This window comes from Symsagittifera roscoffensis, chromosome 9 (genome assembly GCF_963678635.1).
Source record: "Symsagittifera roscoffensis chromosome 9, txSymRosc1.1, whole genome shotgun sequence".
In the NCBI taxonomy this organism is placed as follows: domain Eukaryota; kingdom Metazoa; phylum Xenacoelomorpha; order Acoela; family Convolutidae; genus Symsagittifera; species Symsagittifera roscoffensis.
In genome coordinates, this window is record NC_087070.1 from 27,734,577 (window position 1) to 27,759,557 (window position 24,981).

The 24,981-nt window shown below is 40.4% G+C and overlaps 2 protein-coding genes across 2 annotated transcripts; one reads left to right on the forward strand and one right to left on the reverse strand.

Annotated features, from left to right (window-relative positions):
• Positions 1-595: 595 nt before the first annotated feature.
• On the reverse strand, positions 596-3,265 carry LOC134854541 (uncharacterized). The gene has a single exon (XM_063870838.1). It carries the CDS (start codon positions 3,258-3,260, stop codon positions 930-932), a length of 2,331 nt encoding a protein of 776 aa, XP_063726908.1. The 5' UTR covers positions 3,261-3,265; the 3' UTR covers positions 596-929.
• An 11,183-nt stretch (positions 3,266-14,448) lies between these two features.
• LOC134854794 (uncharacterized) lies at positions 14,449-15,258 on the forward strand. The gene has a single exon (XM_063871152.1). It carries the CDS (start codon positions 14,449-14,451, stop codon positions 15,256-15,258), a length of 810 nt encoding a protein of 269 aa, XP_063727222.1.
• The last annotated feature ends 9,723 nt before the right edge of the window (positions 15,259-24,981 follow it).

Here is a 24,981-nt window from a genome sequence, read left to right on the forward strand (position 1 = left end):
TTATGCTAGTCGAGCTTTATAATAGCCGAGCGGTCACCGATGGATCATGGATGAGGAGAAATTTTATTAGCACACCCTCCAACAGCTGCGAGTTGAGCAGAGCATATGAGCCGGAAACTGACACAGTAGGTCTTCCTCCCTATTCTGTGGATGGCACGCCAACAATGGAACACTGCTGCTATGTATTGAGATATTAACAAAATAACTATTAAGATGTACAATATTAAAAGGAATAAGCAACCAACAGCAACTTCATCTAAGCACAACCAAACGAGAAAACAAAAGAATAAAACTTAGTTTTATCAAAAATATTTGTTGATTTTGTAGACAAATGGAGTAACAAAACTGACAGAGGCGAAGCTGCGCTTCGCAAACACTAGCGAGAACACAACAAAAAGCTGCTCTAAATTGCAATAAAAAAGTAGAAATAAGCCTCGAATTAGATTAAATTCGGCTACGTCTCGGATTCGATCTGCGACCTAGATATTATTGAGTCTCACGCACTAACCACTCACGCTTAATAAACTTCCAAAGCTACAGATAGTAATTATAGCAAATAACTGCCACCAAACAGGTGAACACTTTTATTTGCGCGTTAGGTTAAAAAAAGAAGATTCGTACTGATACACTTCGCTCGCAAGCTGGCTAGTGTAAAGCGACGAGAAAAATATCTGATTCTTTATACATTTTTTATACAGCCAGTGCAGTTCACCAACGCCTGCCACAGGCGAGCGAGAACTACAGGCAACTACAATTCCATATGTTTGACTTTGAGTAGTTTTTCAAGTTCTGTGCATATCTTACTGCGGTGTGATGTGTCCATTCAGAATAGACCAACAGTAGACATTTCTAGACACTTTTAGTCCCATAACACTTCCGCGGAACACAGCACTCACGCACGCACCCACTACTGATCTCAGGTTCTAATCTCACGTTGGTCCACTCTGTTGATCCGCTGTGACTTCAACAGCACAAGACTTTATGGGCAAAAAACTGCACTCAAGTGGCATTGATGCCGCCGCGGTCTTGATAGAATCATCCACAAAGACACTCATCGTAGGCTGCTTTGATCTAACACGTGGGGGACACGATTCCAGTTGCACACTAGATGACGATGACAACTCGTTGGTGCTAATTGTGAATTGACTGCTAATAGTGGAATGAGCTGAATCATCCCAGAAGGGAATGCCGCTCACTGGCTGTGAACAGTTGGCTACTTCAGCCGCTGCACGAATAATCCTCTGAGGACTTGGCGGATTGAACCCAAAAGTTTCCTCATCCAAAACAAGACATTTTCCATCAGCGTTCAGCGTCTGGAAAGTGTGCTCCCTGTGAACATACGCCTGTGAATGAGTGGGCGTGAAAGGAAGCACTGGAGTTGCAACTCTTGTCCCCCCTAGACCCGAGCCAGCAATGGACGGAGAATCCAGTCCGGAATCCCTGGACACGTCATCAATCGGAGAAATTCTGTTGGACCCGCATGCTGATCTACACAGGGATCCAATTGAGCTGGACGGCCTAGTGCATACACCAGTGCCCTCTGGAAAAGAGTTCGAGCACTCTTCAATTCTCCGTGCCAGTTCCTTTTCGAAGCACGAGTTTTCTATAATTTGCGGAGCCTGCTTGTTGCTTTGTTTCATTTGTTTGCTGTGTGCAGCTGTGGATGCAACAAACAATTCAATCGGCCCCGAGTGCGACCGTATTGCCAATTTTTCCGATGAGTAAACTGAGAACTCCGTGTTCTTGGGTCCATTGGCAAAGATGAGCAATCGATTCGCTCCCAACTCGTTCACTCCTCTCACTGCCTGATGTTTGACATAACCAAACCTGTTGTTGATACAGTCTTCGATTTCTTTCTCATACTGGTCCTGAAGAGCTCGCACTCTCAAGTCCAAATCCGCTTCTGTCTTTTCAAGATCAGCCAACTCATTTTTAATGCTCGCTATGTTGACATGATCAAAACTGATATCACAGCCTCCGCAACAAATCCATTGCACTTTGTTTTTCGACACCTTTTCTAGAAGTCCGATTCCTTCCAGAACATTCGTTATATCGTACAGGCGCCTTTTAGGGCACTTGATTTTCAGAGCCATTACGTTCAAGTCTACCGGAGGTCCGGAGAACTTTTGAATGTACTCAACAAATCGTCTCGAAGTCTGAGCCAGGGATCCATCGTTCTTTTGCTGCAAATCCCCCATCGGTTGCTGTGAAGACACGTTCACTACTGGTGACGGCATCGAACGCATTTCTTCTGCCTTCGAATTCGACACAACTCGACACAATTTGTGTTGTTCCAGTGGTACAGTGGAAACCAGAGACCTTTTGCGTATGCTAATGTTGCTGCTGTTGTAACTGTTACAGTCACTTGGCGGTAACGCCAGAAATCGCATTGAACAGTTGACTACACTCGGAGGCATTTTAGTAGTCGACATTGCATTCGCTTCACTTCCACTGCTGTCAATGACCCCGGCTGCGGCTACCTCCGTTTTTGCTCTATCCATATGGCTATTCAAATCCGCACACAATTTCTTCGCCCACTTTTTGTTCAGTGGCGGCTGGAAAGGCCGAGACCCGTTGCCTCCCGATAGATCAAGTCGCCTTTTGATCGGTTGCTTTTGCATGGACGGTTTTACCGTGTGACTGGTCAAAAAACCATGACTTAGAACTTGGCTCGAAACAACCATGCTCGTTGTTGCCGACACCTGTCCTCGTGAAGAGTTCAATTGCCAATTATCTTGATGGGATTTGTTACAACTGGATGAGGCGAACTCTGGCGGTGTTTGACTAGTCGCACTAGATAGTGATGGCAAAAACTTGCGCACATCATTTGATGAGTAGTCGAACAAATGCGTGTGTTCTGCTATTGCAACTGGGTAACTGAACGGATAGTGCAACTGTTGATCGCCGACAGTGGCCGATGGAACAGAACTTGCCACAATTGTAGGAGTCAAAGTGGTATTTGCATCACACACTTCTAACTTGTTCGGCCATCTCGAACTTGGAATATTGTTCGCTATGGTTAAGTGCGCAGTGTTCAGCATCAGCCGTTCTCGTTCGCTTGTGTGAGTCACTTTTGGCACATGCTGGGTGAGCGATAGCGAGTGTGGAATTTGTTGCAAGTTAGATGTCGAGGCTATTTCTTGATTCTGCAAGGGTAATACGAATTCTAAGCTATGTCCCATTTCGCGGCTTTCATCCGGAAGCGACGCATTTGGTTTTCTTATCGGCGACGGGTTCGCATTTTTAGTTCTCCGTCCCATCGCACAAAACTGAAATGGTTATTTTGACCACAATCTATCAATGTAACCTGATTGCAATGAATAAGGAAAGAAACCGTTTTCAACAAAATCAAGTTTGCCATTAAAGGCCACTCTTCTGTTCTATCACCTTTTCAGGGCGAACTCTAATTAAATAAACACACGAGACAATCACTCGCAAATAGGCACGCCCCCCTCCCTGTGGAAAAATATCACCGCTCACTCAATTTCACAAACTTGATTAACCCAAAATATAGAAAAAACAAATTCTTCAATAGCATTTAATGATAATCTGTTTTTCACCTTGGTATTCATCTATTTTTCACTCAGGTAGTTTTCAAAGTGCCGTTAATTGCTCAGATACTCACTTCGCTTACTCTTTTATACACACTTCAATCGCCTGCCTTTCTTATATTTACTTATATCCTGTCAGGGCTTCATGGGGCCTAGGAAATTAGACGACAAGCAAATTAAACGACCGTAAAGAAACGGAATTTAAGGACAACTAGTATTTACTCAGCCAAAAGTTAATTTAAGTCTAAACAAAATTCACGCAATTTGCACGCAAGTTATTGTCTAAATTGGACAACCAGTATTTACTCAGCCAAAAGATAATTTAAGTCTGTAAACAAGTTTCACGCAATTTGCACGCAAGTTATTGTCTAAATTCCATTATTTTCTGATCGTCTAATTTCCAGTCGTATAAGTTCGTAAACCCCGGGCTTCATAGTCTATAATTAACGCTAGATTTGCAACCCCTGATACTACCCTGACAGCAACTCACTATAGGGTTGAAAAATTCAAGTTCGGTTAATTATTTAATATTTGAATTTTTATGAAAAAAAAAATGAAAATATTAATAATAAAAATGCCATATCTCGAAAAAATAAAAGGATTCGAGCATTCAAACTTGACGCTATATTTACAAACTCTGATTCTACCCTGACAGCAACCCACTATAGGGTTGAGAAATTCAAGTTCGGTTAGTTTGCTTTAAATCTTTGTTTTTTTAAATAAAAAAAACATAAAAACGCCATATTTCGCAAAAAAAAAGGATTCAAGCAGTCATACTTGGACGCCAGATTTGCAACCCCTGAATGCACCTTGACAGAACCCCACTACAGGGTTGAGAAATTCAAGTTCGGCTAGTTTTTTTTGAACTAAAAAACCTTAAAAACGCAATATCTCGAAAATACAACAATTTGAGCAGTCATACCTGGACGCCACATTTGCAACCCCTGTTTCCACGTTGACGGCAACCCACTATAAGGTTGAGAATTTCAATTTCGGATAGTTTTTTTATCTAAGTTTTGCTGAAAAAAACATGAAAAAAAATTATGAAAAACGCCATATCTCGAAAACCAAAAAGATTTGAGCAGTCATACGTAAAACCCAGCTTTGCAACCCCTGAATATACCCTGACAGTACACCAATATAGGGTTGAGAAACTCAAGTTCGGTTAGTTTTTTATATCTGAATTTTTTTTGGAAAAAAATGGAAAAAAAAATCATAAAAAACGCCATATCTCGGAAAGCAAACAATTTTGAGCAGTCATACTTGGACGCCAGATTCGCAACACCTGCTTCTACCCTGACAGCAACCCACATTAGCGTTGAGATATTCAAGTTCGGTCAGTTTGTTTTAATATCTAAATTGAAAAAAAAATCATAAAAAGCAGTTTCTCGAAGTCTAAAAGAATTTGAGCAGTCATACTTGGACGCCAGATTTGCAACCCATGAATGTGCCCTGACAGCAACCCACTATAGGGTTGAGAAATTCAAGTTCGCTTGGTTTGTTTTTTATCTAAGTTTTATTGGAAAAAAAAACAAAAAACGCCATATCTCGAAAACCAAAAAGATTTGAGCAGCCATACTTGGACGCCAGATTTGCAACTGCTGAATGTACCCTGACAGCAACCCACTAAAAGCTTGGGAAATTAAAGTTCGGTTGGTTTTTTAATATCTAATTTTTTTGAAAAAAAAATTAAAATAATAAAAGTGCCATATCTCGACGAATAAAAGGATTTGAGAAGTCATACTTGGACGCCAGATTTGCAGCCCCTGAAAGTACCCTGACAGCACCTCAATATAGGGTTCAGAAATTCAAGTTCGCTTGGTTTGTTTTTTATCTAAATTTTGTTGAAAAAAAAAACATAAAAAACGCCATATCTCGAAAAACGAAAGGATTTGAGCAGTCATACTTGGACGCCAGATTTGCAACTTCTGAATGTACCCTGACAGCAACCCACTAAAAGCTTGAGAAATTGAAGTCCGGTTGGTTTTTTATATCTTAGTTTTTGAAAAAATCATAAAAAACGCCACATCTCAAAAAAAAAGGATTTGAGCAGTCATACTTGGACGCCAGATTTGCAACCCCTGATTCTACCCTAACAGCAACCCACTATAAGATTGAAAAATTCACTTCGGTTAGTTTTTTATATCTTAGTTTTTTTTGGAAAAAAAAAGAAAAATCATTAAAATGCCATATCTCGAAAACCAAAACGATTTGAGCAGTCATACTTGGACGCCAGATTTTCAACTCCTGAATGTACCCTGACAGCAACTCACTTAAAGGTTGAGAAATTCAAGTTTGGTTAGTTTTTTTTACATCTACGTTTTTTTTGAAAAACAATGAAAAAAAATCATAAAAAACGCAGTATCTGGAAAAACAAAAGGATTTGAGCAGTCCTACTTGGACGCCAGATTTGCAACCCCTAATTGTACCCTGACAGCACCCCACTATATATGAATGTTTAGAATGTATGTATATAGAAAATTTTCAAACTTGCAATATTTTGGCCTTTTAACAGACCAACAGACTTAACATGTGCCAAATGAAACTTCTTAAGCATTTTAACATACGGTATAGCTTAAACGTGCAAAAAAATAATACGTTGAAAGAGCTTAAACATGCAAAAATGGGGATTTCTTAAACATGTCAAAATAGGGACTTCTTAAACATGTGTCAAGTGAAACGCCAATTAAATAATAGATAGATAGAAGATAGATAGATAGATTGATCTCTGACCTGAGCGCAAACAAGGGGCGACCATTGCACAATTGAGGAAGTTCGACGGAGAGCCCCACAATGGATTCTGGGCTACTCTTAGTTACACAACAAAGATAGCATTGTATCACCTAATATAGTTCGGTTGGTTTTTTAATATCTAATTTTTTTGAAAAAAAAAATTAAAATAATAAAAGTGCCATATCTCGACGAATAAAAGGATTTGAGAAGTCATACTTGGACGCCAGATTTGCAGCCCCTGAAAGTACCCTGACAGCACCTCAAAAAAGGGTTCAGAAATTCAAGTTCGCTTGGTTTGTTTTTTATCTAAATTTTGTTGAAAAAAAACATAAAAAACGCCATATCTCGAAAACCGAAAGGATTTGAGCAGTCATACTTGGACGCCAGATTTGCAAATCCTGAATGTACCCTGACAGCAACCCACTAAAAGCTTGAGAAATTAAGTCCGGTTGGTTTTTTATATCTTAGTTTTTGAAAAAAAATCATAAAAAACGCCACATCTCAAAAAAAAAGGATTTGAGCAGTCATACTTAGAAGTTCGGTTAGTTTTTTTTTACCTAAGTTTTGCTGAAAAAAACATGAAAAAAAATTATGAAAAACGCCATATCTCGAAAACCAAAAAGATTTGAGAGGTCATACGTAAAACCCAGCTTTGCAACCCTTGAATATACCCTGACAGTACACCAATATAGGGTTGAGAAACTCAAGTTCGGTTAGTTTTTTATATCTGAATTTTTTTTTGGAAAAAAATGGAAAAAAAAATCATAAAAAACGCCATATCTCGGAAAGCAAAAAATTTTGGGCAGTCATACTTGGACGCCAGATTTGCAACCCCTGCTTCTACCCTGACAGCAACCCACAATAGCGTTGAGATATTCAAGTTCGGTCAGTTTGTTTTAATATCTAAATTTTTGAAAAAAAAAATGAAAAAAAAAAATCATAAAAAGCAATTTCTCGAAGTCTAAAAGAATTTGAGCAGTCATACTTGGACGCCAGATTTGCAACCCCTGAATGTGCCCTGACAGCAACCCACTATAGGGTTGAGAAATTCAAGTTCGCTTGGTTTGTTTTTTATCTAAGTTTTATTGGAAAAAAAAAAACAAAAAACGCCATATCTCGAAAACCAAAATGATTTGAGCAGCCATACTTGGACGCCAGATTTGCAACTCCTGAATGTACCCTGACAGCAACCCACTAAAACCTTGGGAAATTAAAGTTCGGTTGGTTTTTTTATATCTAATTTATTTGAAAAAAAAATTAAAATAATAAAAGTGCCATATCTCGACGAATAAAAGGATTTGAGAAGTCATACTTGGACGCCAGATTTGCAGCCCCTGAAAGTACCCTGACAGCACCTCAATAAAGGGTTCAGAAATTCAAGTTCGCTTGGTTTGTTTTTTATCTAAATTTTGTTGAAAAAAAAACATAAAAAACGCCATATCTCGAAAACCGAAAGGATTTGAGCAGTCATACTTGGACGCCAGATTTGCAACTCCTGAATGTACCCTGACAGCAACCCACTAAAAGCTTGAGAAATTAAAGTCCGGTTGGTTTTTTATATCTTAGTTTTTGAAAAAAAATCATAAAAAACGCCACATCTCAAAAAAAAGGATTTGAGCAGTCATACTTAGAAGTTCGGTTAGTTTTTTTTTACCTAAGTTTTGCTGAAAAAAACATGAAAAAAAATTATGAAAAACGCCATATCTCGAAAACCAAAAAGATTTGAGAGGTCATACATAAAAACCAGCTTTGCAACCCTTGAATATACCCTGACAGTACACCAATATAGGGTTGAGAAACTCAAGTTCGGTTAGTTTTTTATATCTGAATTTTTTTTTGGAAAAAAATGGAAAAAAATCAAAAAAACGCCATATCTCGGAAAGCAAAAAATTTTGAGCAGTCATACTTGGACGCCAGATTTGCAACCCCTGCTTCTACCCTGACAGCAACCCACAATAGCGTTGAGATATTCAAGTTCGGTCAGTTTGTTTTAATATCTAAATTTTTGAAGAAAAAAAATGAAAAAAAAAATCATAAAAAGCAATTTCTCGAAGTCTAAAAGAATTTGAGCAGTCATACTTGGACCCCAGATTTGCAACCCCTGAATGTGCCCTGACAGCAACCCACTATAGGCTTGAGAAATTCAAGTTCGCTTGGTTTGTTTTTTATCTAAGTTTTATTGGAAAAAAAAAAAAAAAAAAAACGCCATATCTCGAAAACCAAAATGATTTGAGAAGCCATACTTGGACGCCAGATTTGCAACTCCTGAATGTACCCTGACAGCAACCCACTAAAACCTTGGGAAATTAAAGTTCGGTTGGTTTTTTTATATCTAATTTATTTGAAAAAAAAAAATTAAAATAATAAAAGTGCCATATCTCGACGAATAAAAGGATTTGAGAAGTCATACTTGGACGCCAGATTTGCAACTCCTGAATGTACCCTGACAGCAACCCACTAAAAGCTTGAGAAATTAAAGTCCGGTTGGTTTTTTATATCTTAGTTTTTGAAAAAAAATCATAAAAAACGCCACATCTCAAAAAAAAGGATTTGAGCAGTCATACTTAGAAGTTCGGTTAGTTTTTTTTTACCTAAGTTTTGCTGAAAAAAACATGAAAAAAAATTATGAAAAACGCCATATCTCGAAAACCAAAAAGATTTGAGAGGTCATACATAAAAACCAGCTTTGCAACCCTTGAATATACCCTGACAGTACACCAATAGAGGGTTGAGAAACTCAAGTTCGGTTAGTTTTTTATATCTGAATTTTTTTTTGGAAAAAAATGGAAAAAAAATCAAAAAAACGCCATATCTCGGAAAGCAAAAAATTTTGAGCAGTCATACTTGGACGCCAGATTTGCAACCCCTGCTTCTACCCTGACAGCAACCCACAATAGCGTTGAGATATTCAAGTTCGGTCAGTTTGTTTTAATATCTAAATTTTTGAAGAAAAAAAATGAAAAAAAAAATCATAAAAAGCAATTTCTCGAAGTCTAAAAGAATTTGAGCAGTCATACTTGGACGCCAGATTTGCAACCCCTGAATGTGCCCTGACAGCAACCCACTATAGGCTTGAGAAATTCAAGTTCGCTTGGTTTGTTTTTTATCTAAGTTTTATTGGAAAAAAAAAACAAAAAACGCCATATCTCGAAAACCAAAATGATTTGAGCAGCCATACTTGGACGCCAGATTTGCAACTCCTGAATGTACCCTGACAGCAACCCACTAAAACCTTGAGAAATTCAAGTTCGCTTGGTTTGTTTTTTATCTAAGTTTTATTGGAAAAAAAACAAACAAAAAACGCCATATCTCGAAAACCAAAATGATTTGAGAAGCCATACTTGGACGCCAGATTTGCAACTCCTGAATGTACCCTGACAGCAACCCACTAAAACCTTGGGAAATTAAAGTTCGGTTGGTTTTTTTATATCTAATTTATTTGAAAAAAAAAATTAAAATAATAAAAGTGCCATATCTCGACGAATAAAAGGATTTGAGAAGTCATACTTGGACGCCAGATTTGCAACTCCTGAATGTACCCTGACAGCAACCCACTAAAAGCTTGAGAAATTAAAGTCCGGTTGGTTTTTTATATCTTAGTTTTTGAAAAAAAAAATCATAAAAAACGCCACATCTCAAAAAAAAAGGATTTGAGCAGTCATACTTAGACGCCATATTTGCAACTCCTGAATATACCCTGACAGCGCCCCACTATAGGGTTAAGAAATTCAAGTTCTGTTGGTTTTTTTCTAAGTTTTTTTGAAAAAAAAGACAGAAAAAAATCATAAAAAACGCCATATCTTGAAAACCAAAAAGATTTGAGCAGTCATACTTGGACGCCAGATTTGCAACCCCTGATTCTACCCTAACAGCAACCCACTATAGGATTGAAAAATTCACTTCGGTTAGTTTTTTATATCTTAGTTTTTTTTGGAAAAAAAATAAGAAAACTCATTAAAATGCCATATCTCGAAAACCAAAACGATTTGAGCAGTCATACTTCGACGCCAGATTTTCAACTCCTGAATGTACCCTGACAGCAACTCACTTAAAGGTTGAGAAATTCAAGATCGGTTAGTTTTTTTTACATCTACGTTTTTTTTTTGAAAAACAATGAAAAAAAAATCATAAAAAACGCAGTATCTGGAAAAACAAAAGGATTTGAGCAGTCCTACTTGGACGCCAGATTTGCAACCCCTAATTGTACCCTGACAGCACCCCACTATATATGAATGTTTAGAATGTATGTATATAGAAAATTTTCAAACTTGCAATGTTTTGGCCTTTTAACAGACCAACAGACTTAACATGTGCCAAATGAAACTTCTTAAGCATTTTAACATACGGTATAGCTTAAACGTGCAAAAAAATAATACTTTGAAAGAGCTTAAACATGCAAAAATGGGGATTTCTTAAACATGTCAAAATAGGGACTTCTTAAACATGTGTCAAGTGAAACGCCAATTAAATAATAGATAGATAGAAGATAGATAGATAGATTGATCTCTGACCTGAGCGCAAACAAGGGGCGACCATTGCACAATTGAGGAAGTTCGACGGAGAGCCCCACAATGGATTCTGGGCTACTCTTAGTTACACAACAAAGATAGCACTGTATCACCTAATATACTCATCCTCCAAAAATACGTTTTTACGCATTCTTGAAACTTATCCTAGAAGATTCAATTATCCTCTGGTCTAACTACATCCAGCAGTACAATCGCAGCAGGAGATATACGATTTGCAACATATCCAGTTTGGTGTTCAAACTCCCAAAAAACACAGAAGTGCAGAGACAGAACCTTTGGTACAGGGCTCCTCGCTTATACAACATCATATATGATCACTTTAATCTCCACGGCCATCTCACACCTGTCAAGCACCGAATCATCAAACTCTTCTGGGATCATTACAACTCAAACTACAAAGAACTGAACATTTGTTCTAGGCAACTGGCTTGCCATTGAGCTTCTGCGACCGACGCATTCCATGGCATCATCAATGACTTCATATCAGGCTTACGTCGTCCAGCTTTTTTTTGTAAAGCCATAATAGTAAGCATAATAGTCATCATAAAAATAAGAAGCATAAGAAGAGTGGTTGATTGCAAGAAAAAGATAATGTAAAGAAAACATCTCTTTCCTCTCAAAATCTCAGCCGGAAAAGCCAAATTTCTGAATGTTGTGTGACACTCGCTATATATCTTCGTAGTAAAACAGTCAAGTAAAAAAATACAAAAAAATGTTCGAAGATTTAGATTTTTTTCGAAAAACCTTGAACTTATTTACTCGCCCTTGAAAACTACCAAAAAATACAGAAAAACCGGCAAAAAATGGGACAAATCATTAAGCTGACAGAAAATCAAATTATATCTGAAAATTTTGTGCAATCCAGAAGTGAGCAAAAAATATATCTTTCACTAGAAACGAATTGAAATTGAGTCACTAAGCCGATAAAGCTTTAGTCGAAATCATTTGCTCACGAGAAAGTTTTTGAGCAAAAAAATGAAGAAAACCTTCCAAGGCTAGTAAGAAAACTTTTAAACATCAGAAGTAACTCAAAACCCTAAAAGCAAAAACAATGTGAATTGCCTAATGCAAAAAAAAAACAATTCTACGATGTCCTATCTAAGCCGACAAACCTTGTGCAGACAAATCACAGGCCAACAAATTTTTGGAAAAGAATTTGAAGGTTTGAAAAAAAAACAGTTCCTGATCAGATTCATACCCAAGACCTTTGCAGTACGAAGTGTTCAGTATACGCATGGAAATTTGAACTCATGATGAAGCAAATTGTTAACCCGAAAAAGACTATATTCCGGTTTTATAACGCTTGCTAATCGCAAGCGTAAAAAACGCCGAGCTTTTAAAGAAGACGTCTTTGACTTGCTTGTAAGAAACAGACTATTGGACAGCTGTTTTGAGGAGTAGAAAAACCAATGCAGAAAAAACTAATGCAGCAAAACAATTTATCAAGACAAACAATTGAAAGCTATTTTAAACAAAACGTTTCTAAAGAGATTCCTCTTGAAATGAAAAAAAAATAGTTCATTTGAAAAAACTAAAAAAAAAACAGTTCAAAAGTCTTTGAAAAACTAGTGAAGACTTTAGTAGAAAGAAAGTGAAACTGCGGAAGGCTTCATAAAGTTGAACTGAAAATTATTTTTAAAATGTCAAAAAAACGTTTGACACAATGAAAAGGACATAATGAGTCATTCTATTAAAGATGTAATGTTGTTCTGGGCGAAAATTAGATGAACAATTTTTAAAAACAATAGCATTAATTAATTCACTTTTAAATGCTTTAAGCAGAAGGCTACCTTGACGACAAAAACAGTACACATCCTTTCGTGGTCATGCGCTGTCAAGCAAAGAAAGTTGCGACTGGGCAATCATTTTTCTTCCTGCAAAAATCCTCTGCCGAACTAAAAATGACCAGAAAACTCGCAAGTCGTGGGCCCTCGAAGCCGATGCATTTAACTTTCTTGAATTTGTTTGCGTTACGGTTACTGCTTCTACTAAGTGTGTCATGTCCCTATGTTTGTATAGACTGTAGCTAAAACGTGTAGAGATAGCGTATAATTCTTAAACACGTCAACATAGGGACATCCTACGCATGGCTGGAGATGTCTCGCTCAATCAAATAATATATAGATAGTCATTTTATTATTCAATAGACAGTCATTTAAACTTTTATTCATTTATTAATTTTTGCGTAAAATAAAATTTCTGATCGCGCAGGACAACAATGAAATCTTTCATGCTATCTTTGACCGCGATCTCGTGTTGCAATAGACATAAGGACCCTGTGAATCAACTTGTTGGCTGGTTGGCTGAGTATCGTCTTCAACTGAGGAATCGTGTGACACAAACTCAAAACTCTCGAGTTCCGAATGACCTCTATGCACACTTCTGTCCCTCGAAAAAGATTTATTTTCATTCGGCAGTTTTTTACTCGTTTCCATAGATCGAGTGTCACCTGAACCCATGATTAGGGATGCGTTGAAAGCATTTGCCACTTCATCCTCCTCGGAGAAAAAAAGCGATTCCTCGATTTGTGCAACATCTTCAGCTGAGCTATATGATTGAGATGGTGACGGCATTCTGCTACGGTTTATCAAGATCGAATCACAGTCCGAGTCGTTCTCTGGTTCCAGGTTATTGGCCGATGTCGCTTTTCGAAAAAGTCCGATTTGTCTGGCTTGTTTACTTGCCCTTTGCGGTTGAAGGATCTCGGGGAGATACATTTCGGCCATTGCATCGTTTAAAAGACATAACCTTCCATTTGAAGAATTTTTTGTAGAATCACCGTTCAACTCTTGGACAAACTTGTCTTCTAAGTCATTGGCTGAAGCCGCAACTGCTTCGAGATAAGAGTAACACAACCTGTGAAAATAACTGAGTGGAAGAAGGAAGTATTTCAGCAAATCCAACCGATGTAAACCGCCGATTATTATCAAAACGTTAGCAAAAATAACTAGCATGTTCATGAATGATATGTAATGTTCAACTGTCAGTCCAAAAACCGATAAAATGATCACAATCACGTATATCAGGATAGCATCAGGGATGAAATAAGAAAAAATAATACCGATTGAACGAAGAAATGTATAAATGAAAAAGGGTAAATCTCCAATGAAATCGTGACATTGACTCTCGCCTTGACATCTGCTGCCATGAACAAGAAAAGGAAGACGAAGCAGAAGTTTTGTGTATTTTGTTTGCAATAAAGTGAGCCGATGATAGTAATCTACAATGACAACTGCCAGAATACACAGTGATACTTGAACAAGCCAATTTGCTTTGTTAACAGATTCCACCAGCAAATAATTTACACAGACAAGAACTGCTGTTGAAAGAATTGGGCACTGCCAGCTGATAACAGAATTTAAAAATGGCATTGCTAGATCAGCATTGAACCTGAAATTTTTGAACACGTGAGTATTTGCCCACTTTAAACCAAACTAAGTTAACCCGAAAAATACACAACCACGGAAAATGAAAAAAAAAACCCATTGACGACTTCCTCTGTCGCTTTGTAATGAAGGAATTACAACCGAATTGGTAACTGTTATATATTTGTTATATGTTAATGTTGATTTCAGATATTGTTGAATAAAAGCTTTATAAAGAAGCGGCGTTTCCTCCAACAATTTTATTCAACAATGAAGTTCAAGTCACCAGAGCTTCCAGCAAACCCGACGACCGAGCAGTGGCGATGGTGGAGAAAGTGCTTCACCGATGGACTGGCTATCAATGACATTACCGATGATGGTCATCAACTCATCCATCTACGTACTCAGGCCGGTTCAGATTTGTTTTCTCTTCTAGAAGAAGCAGCTACACTAAATGAAGGTGTGACCAATCTTGATCGCCAGTTTAAGAAACCGACAAGAGTCCTGTACGAAAGGCATCAATTGCTGACATGTCGACAGAAGCACGGTGAGTGCGTAACCGCATTTGTTAAACGCTTGAAGGTAGCAGTTCAAAAGTGCGAATGGAAGATGACTGCTAAACAACATCAAGATGCTCTTCTCAGAGATGCTTTAGTTTCTGGCGTCGAATCAGATATGATCCGGGTGCGTTTGCTCGAGCTTACAGATGCTGAGGCGACGTTGGAGCACTGCATATCAGTAGCATGCGCAGTAGAAGTTTCAAACGAGTTTTCACGTCAGTTCAAAACTGACAACAACGAAGCGACCTCATCACTTGCCTACGCAGAGGTCGATGAAGAAAACAGCGAAGTACTCAATGCGGTTCGTAACAGCAACAAGCCTGCTAAAAAGTATAAACAAAGCACTGCCTCCGGGCGTAGAGGGTCTAGCTGTCAGTTCTGTGGGTTGAATGGCAACCACATGCGTAGAAACTGCCCGGCCCGAAATGATTCTTGTCATAAATATGGCAAAGCAGGTCATTGGGCAGCAGCTTGTAAATCAACTACGGGCCCAAATGACAATGAAGTGACAAAGACCTGAATGCTTGTGACATTCGACCAGAATGGCCAAAATGCAATTTATGCAGGATTCGAATTTTGAGCAGTAAGCCTTCCGAGTTGATGATTTCGAAGGATTAGCGACGTTATTGGAACGTTTAGCCAAACGGTGAGGGCTAGAATATTCTAGTATTTTAAATTTTCAAAAATTCGAGTGATGACTGAGAAATGCTGAAACGGCCATTTTAACAAAAAAGCGAGTAAAAAACAGAACAACTTTTATCTGCGATTGCGAACAGTACGAAAATGGAGATTGGAAAACGACAACGAACTACAGAATAGCAGAGAACGCTCCGAGTTGCAACTATTGTGCTGCTACAATAGTTGCAAGGCCGTTGCCAACAACGGTGAAGGGTGAGAACCAGCCTTCCGGATTAGCAAGAAATCAAGAGTAAGGAGCTTGATTCGGCGGATTCAAGAATCCGGAAGGGTCTCGGGACGGAAACTTTTATTAACTCACATAAACTTTTAGCATCCTGTCATGTCCTGACTTGAATTTAACTGATATTTTGATTAGTTTTGACAAGGATGAGGTGCTAGGAGTTGGGGGAAAGGGTTGATCCATCTTCGATGGAGATGATGATTTTTATCTACTGAACAAAAACAATAGTAATATGATAAGTAGTAGCCCTGTTTTTAGGAGTGACCTCGTGGTCTGGGGATACTGAGACCCAGCCATGAGCTCACTAATTTTGCATGTAATTCAGTTAATTTGAGCGTTCTGGTCGAAGCCGGAGAACAGTAACGTTTTTGTCAGCCTGATGTAAGAAAGACCACCGAAAAGTACTGGCTTGGTAGAGACGGTGAAAAACATGCAAAGCTCTGTTTAGACGCTAGCCAGTCGTCTTAAGACTTAGTTTTGTTATCCGTCGATATGTATCTTCCGGGCGAATGTTACATGTATGTTTTTATGGCGCTCCTGGGTGTTATTCTTTCGTAACATCATGACCGGCGGAACCGTTAACGAGCACTCCGCGCCGAGCGGATGCTCACATTAACGCCCTTAATAGGTCTAAACTGCCGGGGCGGAAGGGTAGTTCGGAACGCGGAAGCCTTCCGGATTGCCGTGAATAGTTTTTTAACCTAGTTAAGACCGAAAATTCATGAACCAGGAAGGGTGGGGGGAATCGCGAACCCCTCGTCCCCTGAGTGGTTTGTGACCAAAAACATTGAAAGATATAAGTAAAACCAAACAAAAAGTAGCATAGTACCCAAGAAAAACAAAAAACATAAAAAATTACCGAAAAAACCAAAAACAGTAAAAAAGTAGAAAATCAGTAGAAATCATCCCCCCAGACAAGATGTGATTCAACCCCCCCGTTTGTTGTTGATAGATATATTGTTGTTACAGGCATTTATATCAGTCAGGATCGTTACGATCATTTTTGAGGCCCGTTTGTGAGGCTTGTACTGTAGGGTTATTTGAGCATTTAAGCACGTTAATGATAAATTGCGCTCAATCCGGAAGGGTCAGCTGATTTGCGCTCAATTCGGAAGGGTCTTGGGTGAAGACCGATCCGGCAAGCAGTTCAAGGAGCAACAAGAAGGGGCTCAACGACAACAACAATCGACTGTTGGGTATCGTTAACAAGTTTTGTATCCCTTTTGGTACAAAAAGTAAGATAGTAATCTGTGGGGGGCTCGACAGTGCTGCACTGTAGTGACCCTTCACCGAACTGCGAATATCCGAGTTAAGCACCTTAATTCGGATAGTAAACAAACCCGGAGGGGTATAGTATTACTAATATTATTATTGATATAGCCTATATTAATAGTCTTATATCGATTTTCAGTCAAAAACAACGAAAACAGACCGGTTTTTAGGGTCAAAATAGCGATATTTTGATCCCCCCACAAGTCGCGATTTTTGAGATATCGATATCTTTTGAAACGGAAAAAAGCGCTAAGTTAGTGTGTTACATCGTAACTGCACTACTGTAATAAGTAGAACCGGTTAACTTTAGTTCGGAAGTGGTTGGAACTAGTTTGGTACAAAAACCCAAATTTTCCCATTTTTTGATAGTAAGAAACACCATAAAATCAGAAAATTTTTTGAAATCTTTGAGTTAGGACAGTAAGAATAGTTGTTCGGACAACGTCCACTAGTGAATCTACAAGTCTTAAAATCCGCTACCCGAAAGCCTTCCGGGTTGCAGAGAAATCGAACATAACGTGTTTGATTTGGTGGATTCATCAATCCGGAGGGGTCCAGGTAGCATAGTTTTTCGCAAATTTTTTCTACAATAGCGTTTTAGAGCGGATCTTTTGCATTGAACTAGAAGATTATAGGCCTTCTGAGCTCGGATCAATAATTTGTAGGTCGAAAGGACCAGATTTGCGGAAAAAGTTAGGCGGAACCTATAAGAGAGAAAATTTTTTGAGTTCGGAAAAAAGACGTTTTGGTTAATAACTTTGGAACTACTGATCATATCGAGTTGATCTTGGTACCAATAGATCAGAAATTAGCTGAGCTTACTAATAGGATTAGAAATTTTTCGGAAAAGCGAGCGAGAAAATTTTTTGAGATTGTTTTTAGCAAATTACACAAATCCGGAGGGGTACACCCTTCACGTTTTATAAATTTTTCTGAAAAACCCTTATACCCCTACCAAAAGTTGATAGCGATTGAACTAAGTAACTTAGGACAGTTCTAGACAAAAAGGGAAGGCTGAAGGCACAAGACAACCATAATAGAGTCGAAGTTAGGCAAGTGATAAGACCCTTCACCGTTAGTGTGAATTGTCAAATAAGTGCCTTAACTTCAATCCGGAGGGGTCTAGGAAAGGACCCTATACCCTTCCCAGTTAATTCAAACAGCATAAAAGCAACGCAGAACGTATCCGGAGGGGTATAAGCTGAAATTAAGAAAACTACAAAAAGCTACTTTGACAGAGCTAAGGGCTCCCAATCCGGAGGGGTCGAAATTTTTCAAAGTCAGAGGGGTCCGAATCCGGAGGGGTCTACTTTCCACAAAACCGGAGGGGTCCGAATCCGGAGGGGTCTTATAGTTGCTTATTCCGAGGGGTCCCAATCCGGAGGGGTCTATATTCTGACAGTCCGGAAGGGTCCTATTTGTGCCAATCCGGAGGGGTATCATTTTATTAAGGACTTTGGTAAACGAAAGAAAGACTAAAAAGCGAGAGGTATTAGGTTATTAATACACAGGCTAGGTATCAGTGACTGCACTGGTAACTTGCCTCTCAAAAAGAACCAGACTAATACAAAACAGGTCCGAACTCGGATATTCGCGACACTAAGTCTAAATTAAAAAGAGCGTGACTCATTGGTGTGGATTGAAACATAATACGTTTTTGGGAAAAGTGACTGCCCTGAGGATTTTAGTAGGTCTAGCTCGGGCAGTCCAAAGGCAGATAGGTAACACAATACTCGGTGGGTGCAATAGACGCCCACTTGAGCGAATAACTGCCTTCAAGTTTTGTCTGTTTGGTGCAGCACCAAGCAGGGAAAGCTTTTTCTTTAAAAGACAGGTTCGACTATTGTACTGCGACCGACTAAGAGTACAAGACACATACGTTTTTTTATATATACATTCATATTGTGTCAATATATATTTTTTGTTTTTTGATTTTAAATCAACCTAAACTGTGCTTGATTGGGTAGTGAGTACACTATCTTTTAAAATTGACTGATAACATCATATTGTGCTAGTTTCCAGATCTTTGGACCGATAATCGGCTAGTGTGAATAAATTTTATACAAACTGTACTCTGACAACATACAGGGATTCGTGGTCACTATTTAATAGAATCTGGTGAAATTTATTGTGTTGTGTCATTATTATTGTTAATAAAACTATAAGGTCTCTTGCAATTGAGTCAAGAGTAGGCATAGGAAAGTGACAAATAAAGAATGAGTTTAGACAAGTCAAGGATACCAAAACGAGGTAATAGCTCTAGGAAATTCATACCTGAAAAGCAAAGAAAAACGATGACCGATCCTTTTGTGGATTGGATCAAGCGAACCCGGTCCGATAAAGAGGGGACGGTTTCAGGCAGAATGGTTGAAACGAGAAGTCAAAAGACCTCAGAAGAGCGAAGAGAACTGTTAGAAGTGGAGGTCAATACGGACCATACCATGAACGACAACCAGGGAGTAAATGGACTGGAAGGGAGAGGCAGAAGGCTGGCGAGTGAATCTACTCCGGTAGAACAAGGCCATGATTTTGCCACTTCCACCGGGACGTTGGATCGAGAGGAGATGTCGGAACTGTCCGACATCTCAACTGAAGTAACGGCAACTAGAAGATCTCCGACAGACAACACTATGATGGCAAGCGGAACTGGAAAACAAACAACCTCATCATCGTTCTCAGAAAGAATGAAGAACACCTTCGGAAACATCTTTCCATTCAGCATGGGAGGAGGAGCAGGAAACGATGGGGAGTCCCAGGAGGAAGAGGATGAAGAGGAGCAAGGGGACTTTGGATCTCAAGTCAGTCTCAATAGTTCGATCCAGGAGAGTGAGGCACACGTCGGAAGAGAGACTGGAACCATGGATAAATTTGGTGTAGTGACAACGATAAGCAAAGAGGCAAACACACCGGGCCAGTCCAAGGACTTCGCGATTAGGACAAGTTCGGAGCCACAACCTGAAGAGAGTAGAACCAGAGGGCTTGGCAACGCGTTAGCGGATCCTGAAATAGATAATGATAAAACGTCAAGACAGAGAGTCAAGGCCCGGATCTCTACCAGCACGAAGCTACCTGGGACCGACAGAGTTACACCACCACTAGTGACGCCACTCATGGATAACGGGGCAGCACTAGAGGAAGCCTTAAACAACATAGTGGGCAGTTTAGGAGAACAAAATGAACAGATGTCGATAAGGATGAGTGAACTGGAAAGAGCAGTTCACATTGAAAGAGAAAGTCTGCGGGAAGAAATAAACCGCAACAGACAAGAAGTTGGCAGAAGCGAAAAACGCTTGAAAGAAAGAACGGACGAACATATGACGAGGAACTTGTCGCGAATGACAAGAGAGGCGGAACAGAGGGAGTTACGCTTAAGAGCCGACATGGAGAAGTTAAGAATTCAGCAAGAGCAGTCTCTTGGGTCTCTTGACACAAAGATAGACGCGATGATGGAGAGGCGAACGCAGGCTATCATGGATAGGTTGGACGGGCTACTAAGCAGCAAGAGTGGGCCAAAAGAAGGAGAGCCGAACTCGGGAGGTCCCAGCAGGGAACCGAGGGTGAACTTCAATGAACATCAAAGGAGGAAGACAAATGGATCCACTAGAGGCAGGGGCAGTTCATCAGGCTATGCCACAAGGGGTAATACAGCATGGGGCCCGAACAGTAGAGCAAGTTCAACGGGGAACAGAAAAACCTCGAACGAACGACCAACGCAAAGCACACATGCGACCGGGAGAAGCGATTCTGGCAACATGGGGCATACAAGCCCGAGGAGGAGTCACATGGGCCAAGCGGGAAACGCTCATGGTGATTCGGATTGCAGGGATGCACCGCACACAGAGCCTTCGACAAGATGTGAGGACACTCAAGCGGGACACTCAAGGGATGCTACGGCAATGGCCACAGCATTTGAACCCCTGAACAGGTCTTTGGAGACATTCCTGACGCGTTTATCTAGAACCAATGAACGCAGTGAAAAGTCCAGAAGAGTCTTTAAGAAGCCAAGATGCTACAAGGACGAATCTGATGGCTGTATTGATACCTGGATAGAGGTAATGAAGCTGCATTTCGAGGAAGAGGACTTGTCGGAGAGACAGGAATGCAGCGCGCTCACCAGCAACTTAGAAGGGACAGCCCTGAACTGTGTCATGGCTAAGAAACGGTCCTTCACATGGGAGGACGGAACCTTTGGATGAGCTTCCTGGTGGTAGAGAATCTGGACGACGCCGACCAATTCATCTTGGGCAGAGATTTTGTCAGGAATTTTGACGTGATGATTGACTTGAACAACGGTCTAATACGGATTAGAATTCAGACGACTCAATCACCGCAGACATGAGTTTTAGGACGGCGCTAGCGGCAGATTTTAAGAGGGAATATAAAAACGTGGAATTCCTTTGGAAGCAAAGACCAGGGATAGGGGGCGTAGCAGCCTTACCTCTGGCGGTGTCGCAGATACCGGGAAAGTACTTATGCTTCTTGGTAACGAGGGCAACAGAGAAGCAGCACGTGGACCCAGAAAACCTAGTCTTGTCTTTGACGAGGCTGAGGGACTTCCTTGTGGAAATGGATGTGAAGGAGCTTTCGCTTCCAGTGTACGATCCAAATAGAGGAAGACTGCATCCTCGGGAATTGTACGCGCTTGTACACGTGATATTCTCTGATACGAACATACAAGTGTATCTACATAAGAAATATTACTTAAGTATAGGCTGAGTGATGTGCGAGAGGGTGTTAGGCCAAAGACTAAGTTGTGCGTAATATGTGAGAGGTGCGTTATGTTATGTTATGTGTTAGGTTATTAAGATCATGGGTAAGTAGGGGTTAGTGACCATGAACAACTAAATGACGATTTTGGGAATAGATCCAAAGTTTGGATTGTCCAATCTTAGGTCGAATTCCAAAATTTTAGAAACCAATTGATTTTAATAAATTTTAGGATAAGATAAATATCTTTTTATCTGAACTGTCTTTAAGCAAATTTTAACGATATATATTAAGGTGAAACTGACAGGTGTGACAGTCGGGATTCCTTTTCTAGATCCTGATTGATCATTTAATTGCTCACTTGAATCAAAACTTGAAATCGAAATCAAATCAAACTTGGAAAGAACAGTATGGACAATTTCAACCTAGATGAATTGATGGACCTGGCAGAGGCATATGTAGGACCGATGGTAGATGCGATCTATCGTCGGCTGATCGAACGAGACTTCGCTCTGGAGGACCCAGAGGTGGTCATGTTGCTGACCGCCCTGATTAACATCTTGGGGCACGACAACCGTGGGGACCGCCCCACGGAAGTCCTGTTGATGGCAGCATATGGAGAAAGAGGAGTACTAGACCGCCCGAACATGAGAGTGATGAGGTGGAGAAACGGGGCTCTCTCAGGGAGTGACTTGGCGAATGAGCCTGGGTTGGGAAGTTCTAGGACTTACCAACCAGGTGAGATGCCAATGCCCTCCAAGCCCAAACCTGGGCTGACGAGAATGCATCGGGAGATGAACAGCGAGGCGACCTCGTCTGGTTCACCACTGAGAGCAGCTGTCCCACCAAAAGGGGCGAAAGTAACACAGAAGGTTCAGACGAACCAAACCATACAAGATCTGGACGAGATGAACGATCAGTTGAGAAGTACGAAGAAGGAGTTAGACGATATGACGAAGACCATGCTGGCGATGGAGGAAGACCGGGACATGTGGAGAAAGTTGTTTGAAGACTGCAACAAAAAACAGGGTCAAGAGATCGAACGCTTAAGGCAGGAATACAAAGAGCGATCGGAACAGGCGGCGTTGACGACGTCCATTGAGAAAGTGATACCTGCAAGGGATATTCCTCGTGGGCAGTCCCCGATGGAGCTCTTGACACCTCGAGAAATGAGTCAAACAACGGAGACACGGCTTCCAGCAGAGACGAACCGAGTAACAATCCCGGATCCCAGTGACACCTTGGGTGATCCCGTCGTAGAACAGACAGTGAGAAAACTGATAGAGACAGCTGGACGATTGGTCGCTAACAAGAATGCACCAGGTTCCGGGGTGACTGCACCCTATGGAACGATTGATGATACGGGCAGAGTACAACTCTCCCAGACAGTAATCAGACAAGGGATGAGTAACGTGACACCACTCATGGGGAACTCGAGAATCCCAGAGAGGAAAGTAAGGAAGATGCCAGCGAAGAAAGTGTCTCGTGTAATGGACGTGCAGAAGAATAATCAATTGAAGTATAGTTTCACGGGAGTTCCGGAGACAGATCCGAGGGCCTGCTTCAATCGAGCTACCTGGAGCCCGGCTGTGAACCTGCAGCAACCACCACTCGGGACATCTCACCTGATATTGGGAGACAGCTTAGTCAGAGTGCTGTCGAATTTGAGGACCTCATGGGTCACCACGGTGATGGCCTTTGGAGGCGCGACGATTGCCCAATTATATCGCATGGTGGAGTTGATGAATCCAGGGAAGATTCCCAATGTGATGATCTTAGTTGGGACGAATGACATCTCCAGAGGATCAGACGAGCAGGAAGCACTGTGGGAGTCAATGATGGTGTGTTTGTTCACTACCCTCTGGCAGAAGTTCAGTTGCGCGGTACTGACCGTTTGCACTGTGCCAATGAATACGAGAAGCCTGACAGCATCAGGAAGGAGGCACAACGAGGGAGTCATGAGATGGAACAACATACTGAGGAACATAGCAAATCGAAATGCCGGAAGAATGATCCTCATGGACATTGAACATGAATTGAGAGCCATGGATCAAGCCAGACTGACCACGGATGGCATCCACTTCGACAGCATCGAAGGACAGGCTTGGTTGAATCGAGTCTTCCAAGAACGGTTGGATGGCTGGAAGCTCATGTGAGAGAAAATAATAGACAGGAGGCGCCGACGAGAGAACAATTGCGGAAATTAGATTGTCTAAAAGATTTAGATCTTTTTGAGACAATGTGCAAAGTTCTAAACATTCCGATGGAAGTGAAGAAGATATGGGCAAGAAAACGATTGATGCCATGGTTCAGAGCTAACATGACTGCATGGTTGTACGAGTATGCGAAAAAGCATATGTCGAAACATGGCAGAGTGTTCAGTGAATATCAGCTGGACATTGGGGCAGGAGCTTTCAAGCGAGCTTTCGTGACCCATCGGAATGCAGTGACCACCGCTGTGAAAAGAATTTCCAGGACGAGCGAGCGTAGTGGAAATGAGAAGGCAGAGATGCTGAAAGAAGATTTGGAGAGAAACGTGACGTTGTGTCTCCACAACAGCTTCTGTAGAAACAGAGAATCAAACGTGGATCCCCTACCTTGCTGTAAACAGAGGGTGGAAGAGCAGAAGTGTTGGAGGACGGCTTCCAACAGCGTCAGGATAGTCAATGACGTGCTACAAGACACGGAAACCGAAAGTGCGGAGTCAGTGTCACAGGAGGAGGAAATGGAGCATTGACGAATGGTCGAGAAAACAAGAGGCAGCAAGAAAGAAAATTAGGAGAATTTAGAAGTTTTAGAACTTCTAAACGACGAAAAAAGAAGAAAACAAAGGGATGATGAAGAAAAGTTAAAACTCAGAATTGTTTTATGTGTGTGAAAAACTCAAGTGAGAAACCAAGCAACCAAGTTGTAATTGAAAACTGAAACATTTAGTTGAGTTTTGGAATTGTTGCATTTATAAATTTGCATTTTGGTTTTAGTTGAAGTGGCTTTAGAGACACTCACTTATTATTTATTTAGAAAGGCTTGAGGGAAGAGTATATTTAAATATTCCAGCCTGCATGATTGTTTTTAATCACTTAGGAAGACTGATCACTTTGTGGTGACATGAAAAACTTGAGTAACTTCTTGAGGAGGGAGGTTGTTGCATTGTTCTTTCTAAGCACAAGGTCTCTTGGTTTTAATATTCAGGACAATAAACAAGCAAGATTTCCGAAGGGAAGGAGCATAGTAGGATAATTTTAGCTTGTTGGTTGGCAGGACTGTCCTGCAAGCCAACACCTTTTAAATCTAGGAGAAAAAGTTTCAATCGGGACATCGACACTGGAAGTCAGAAAATATGTT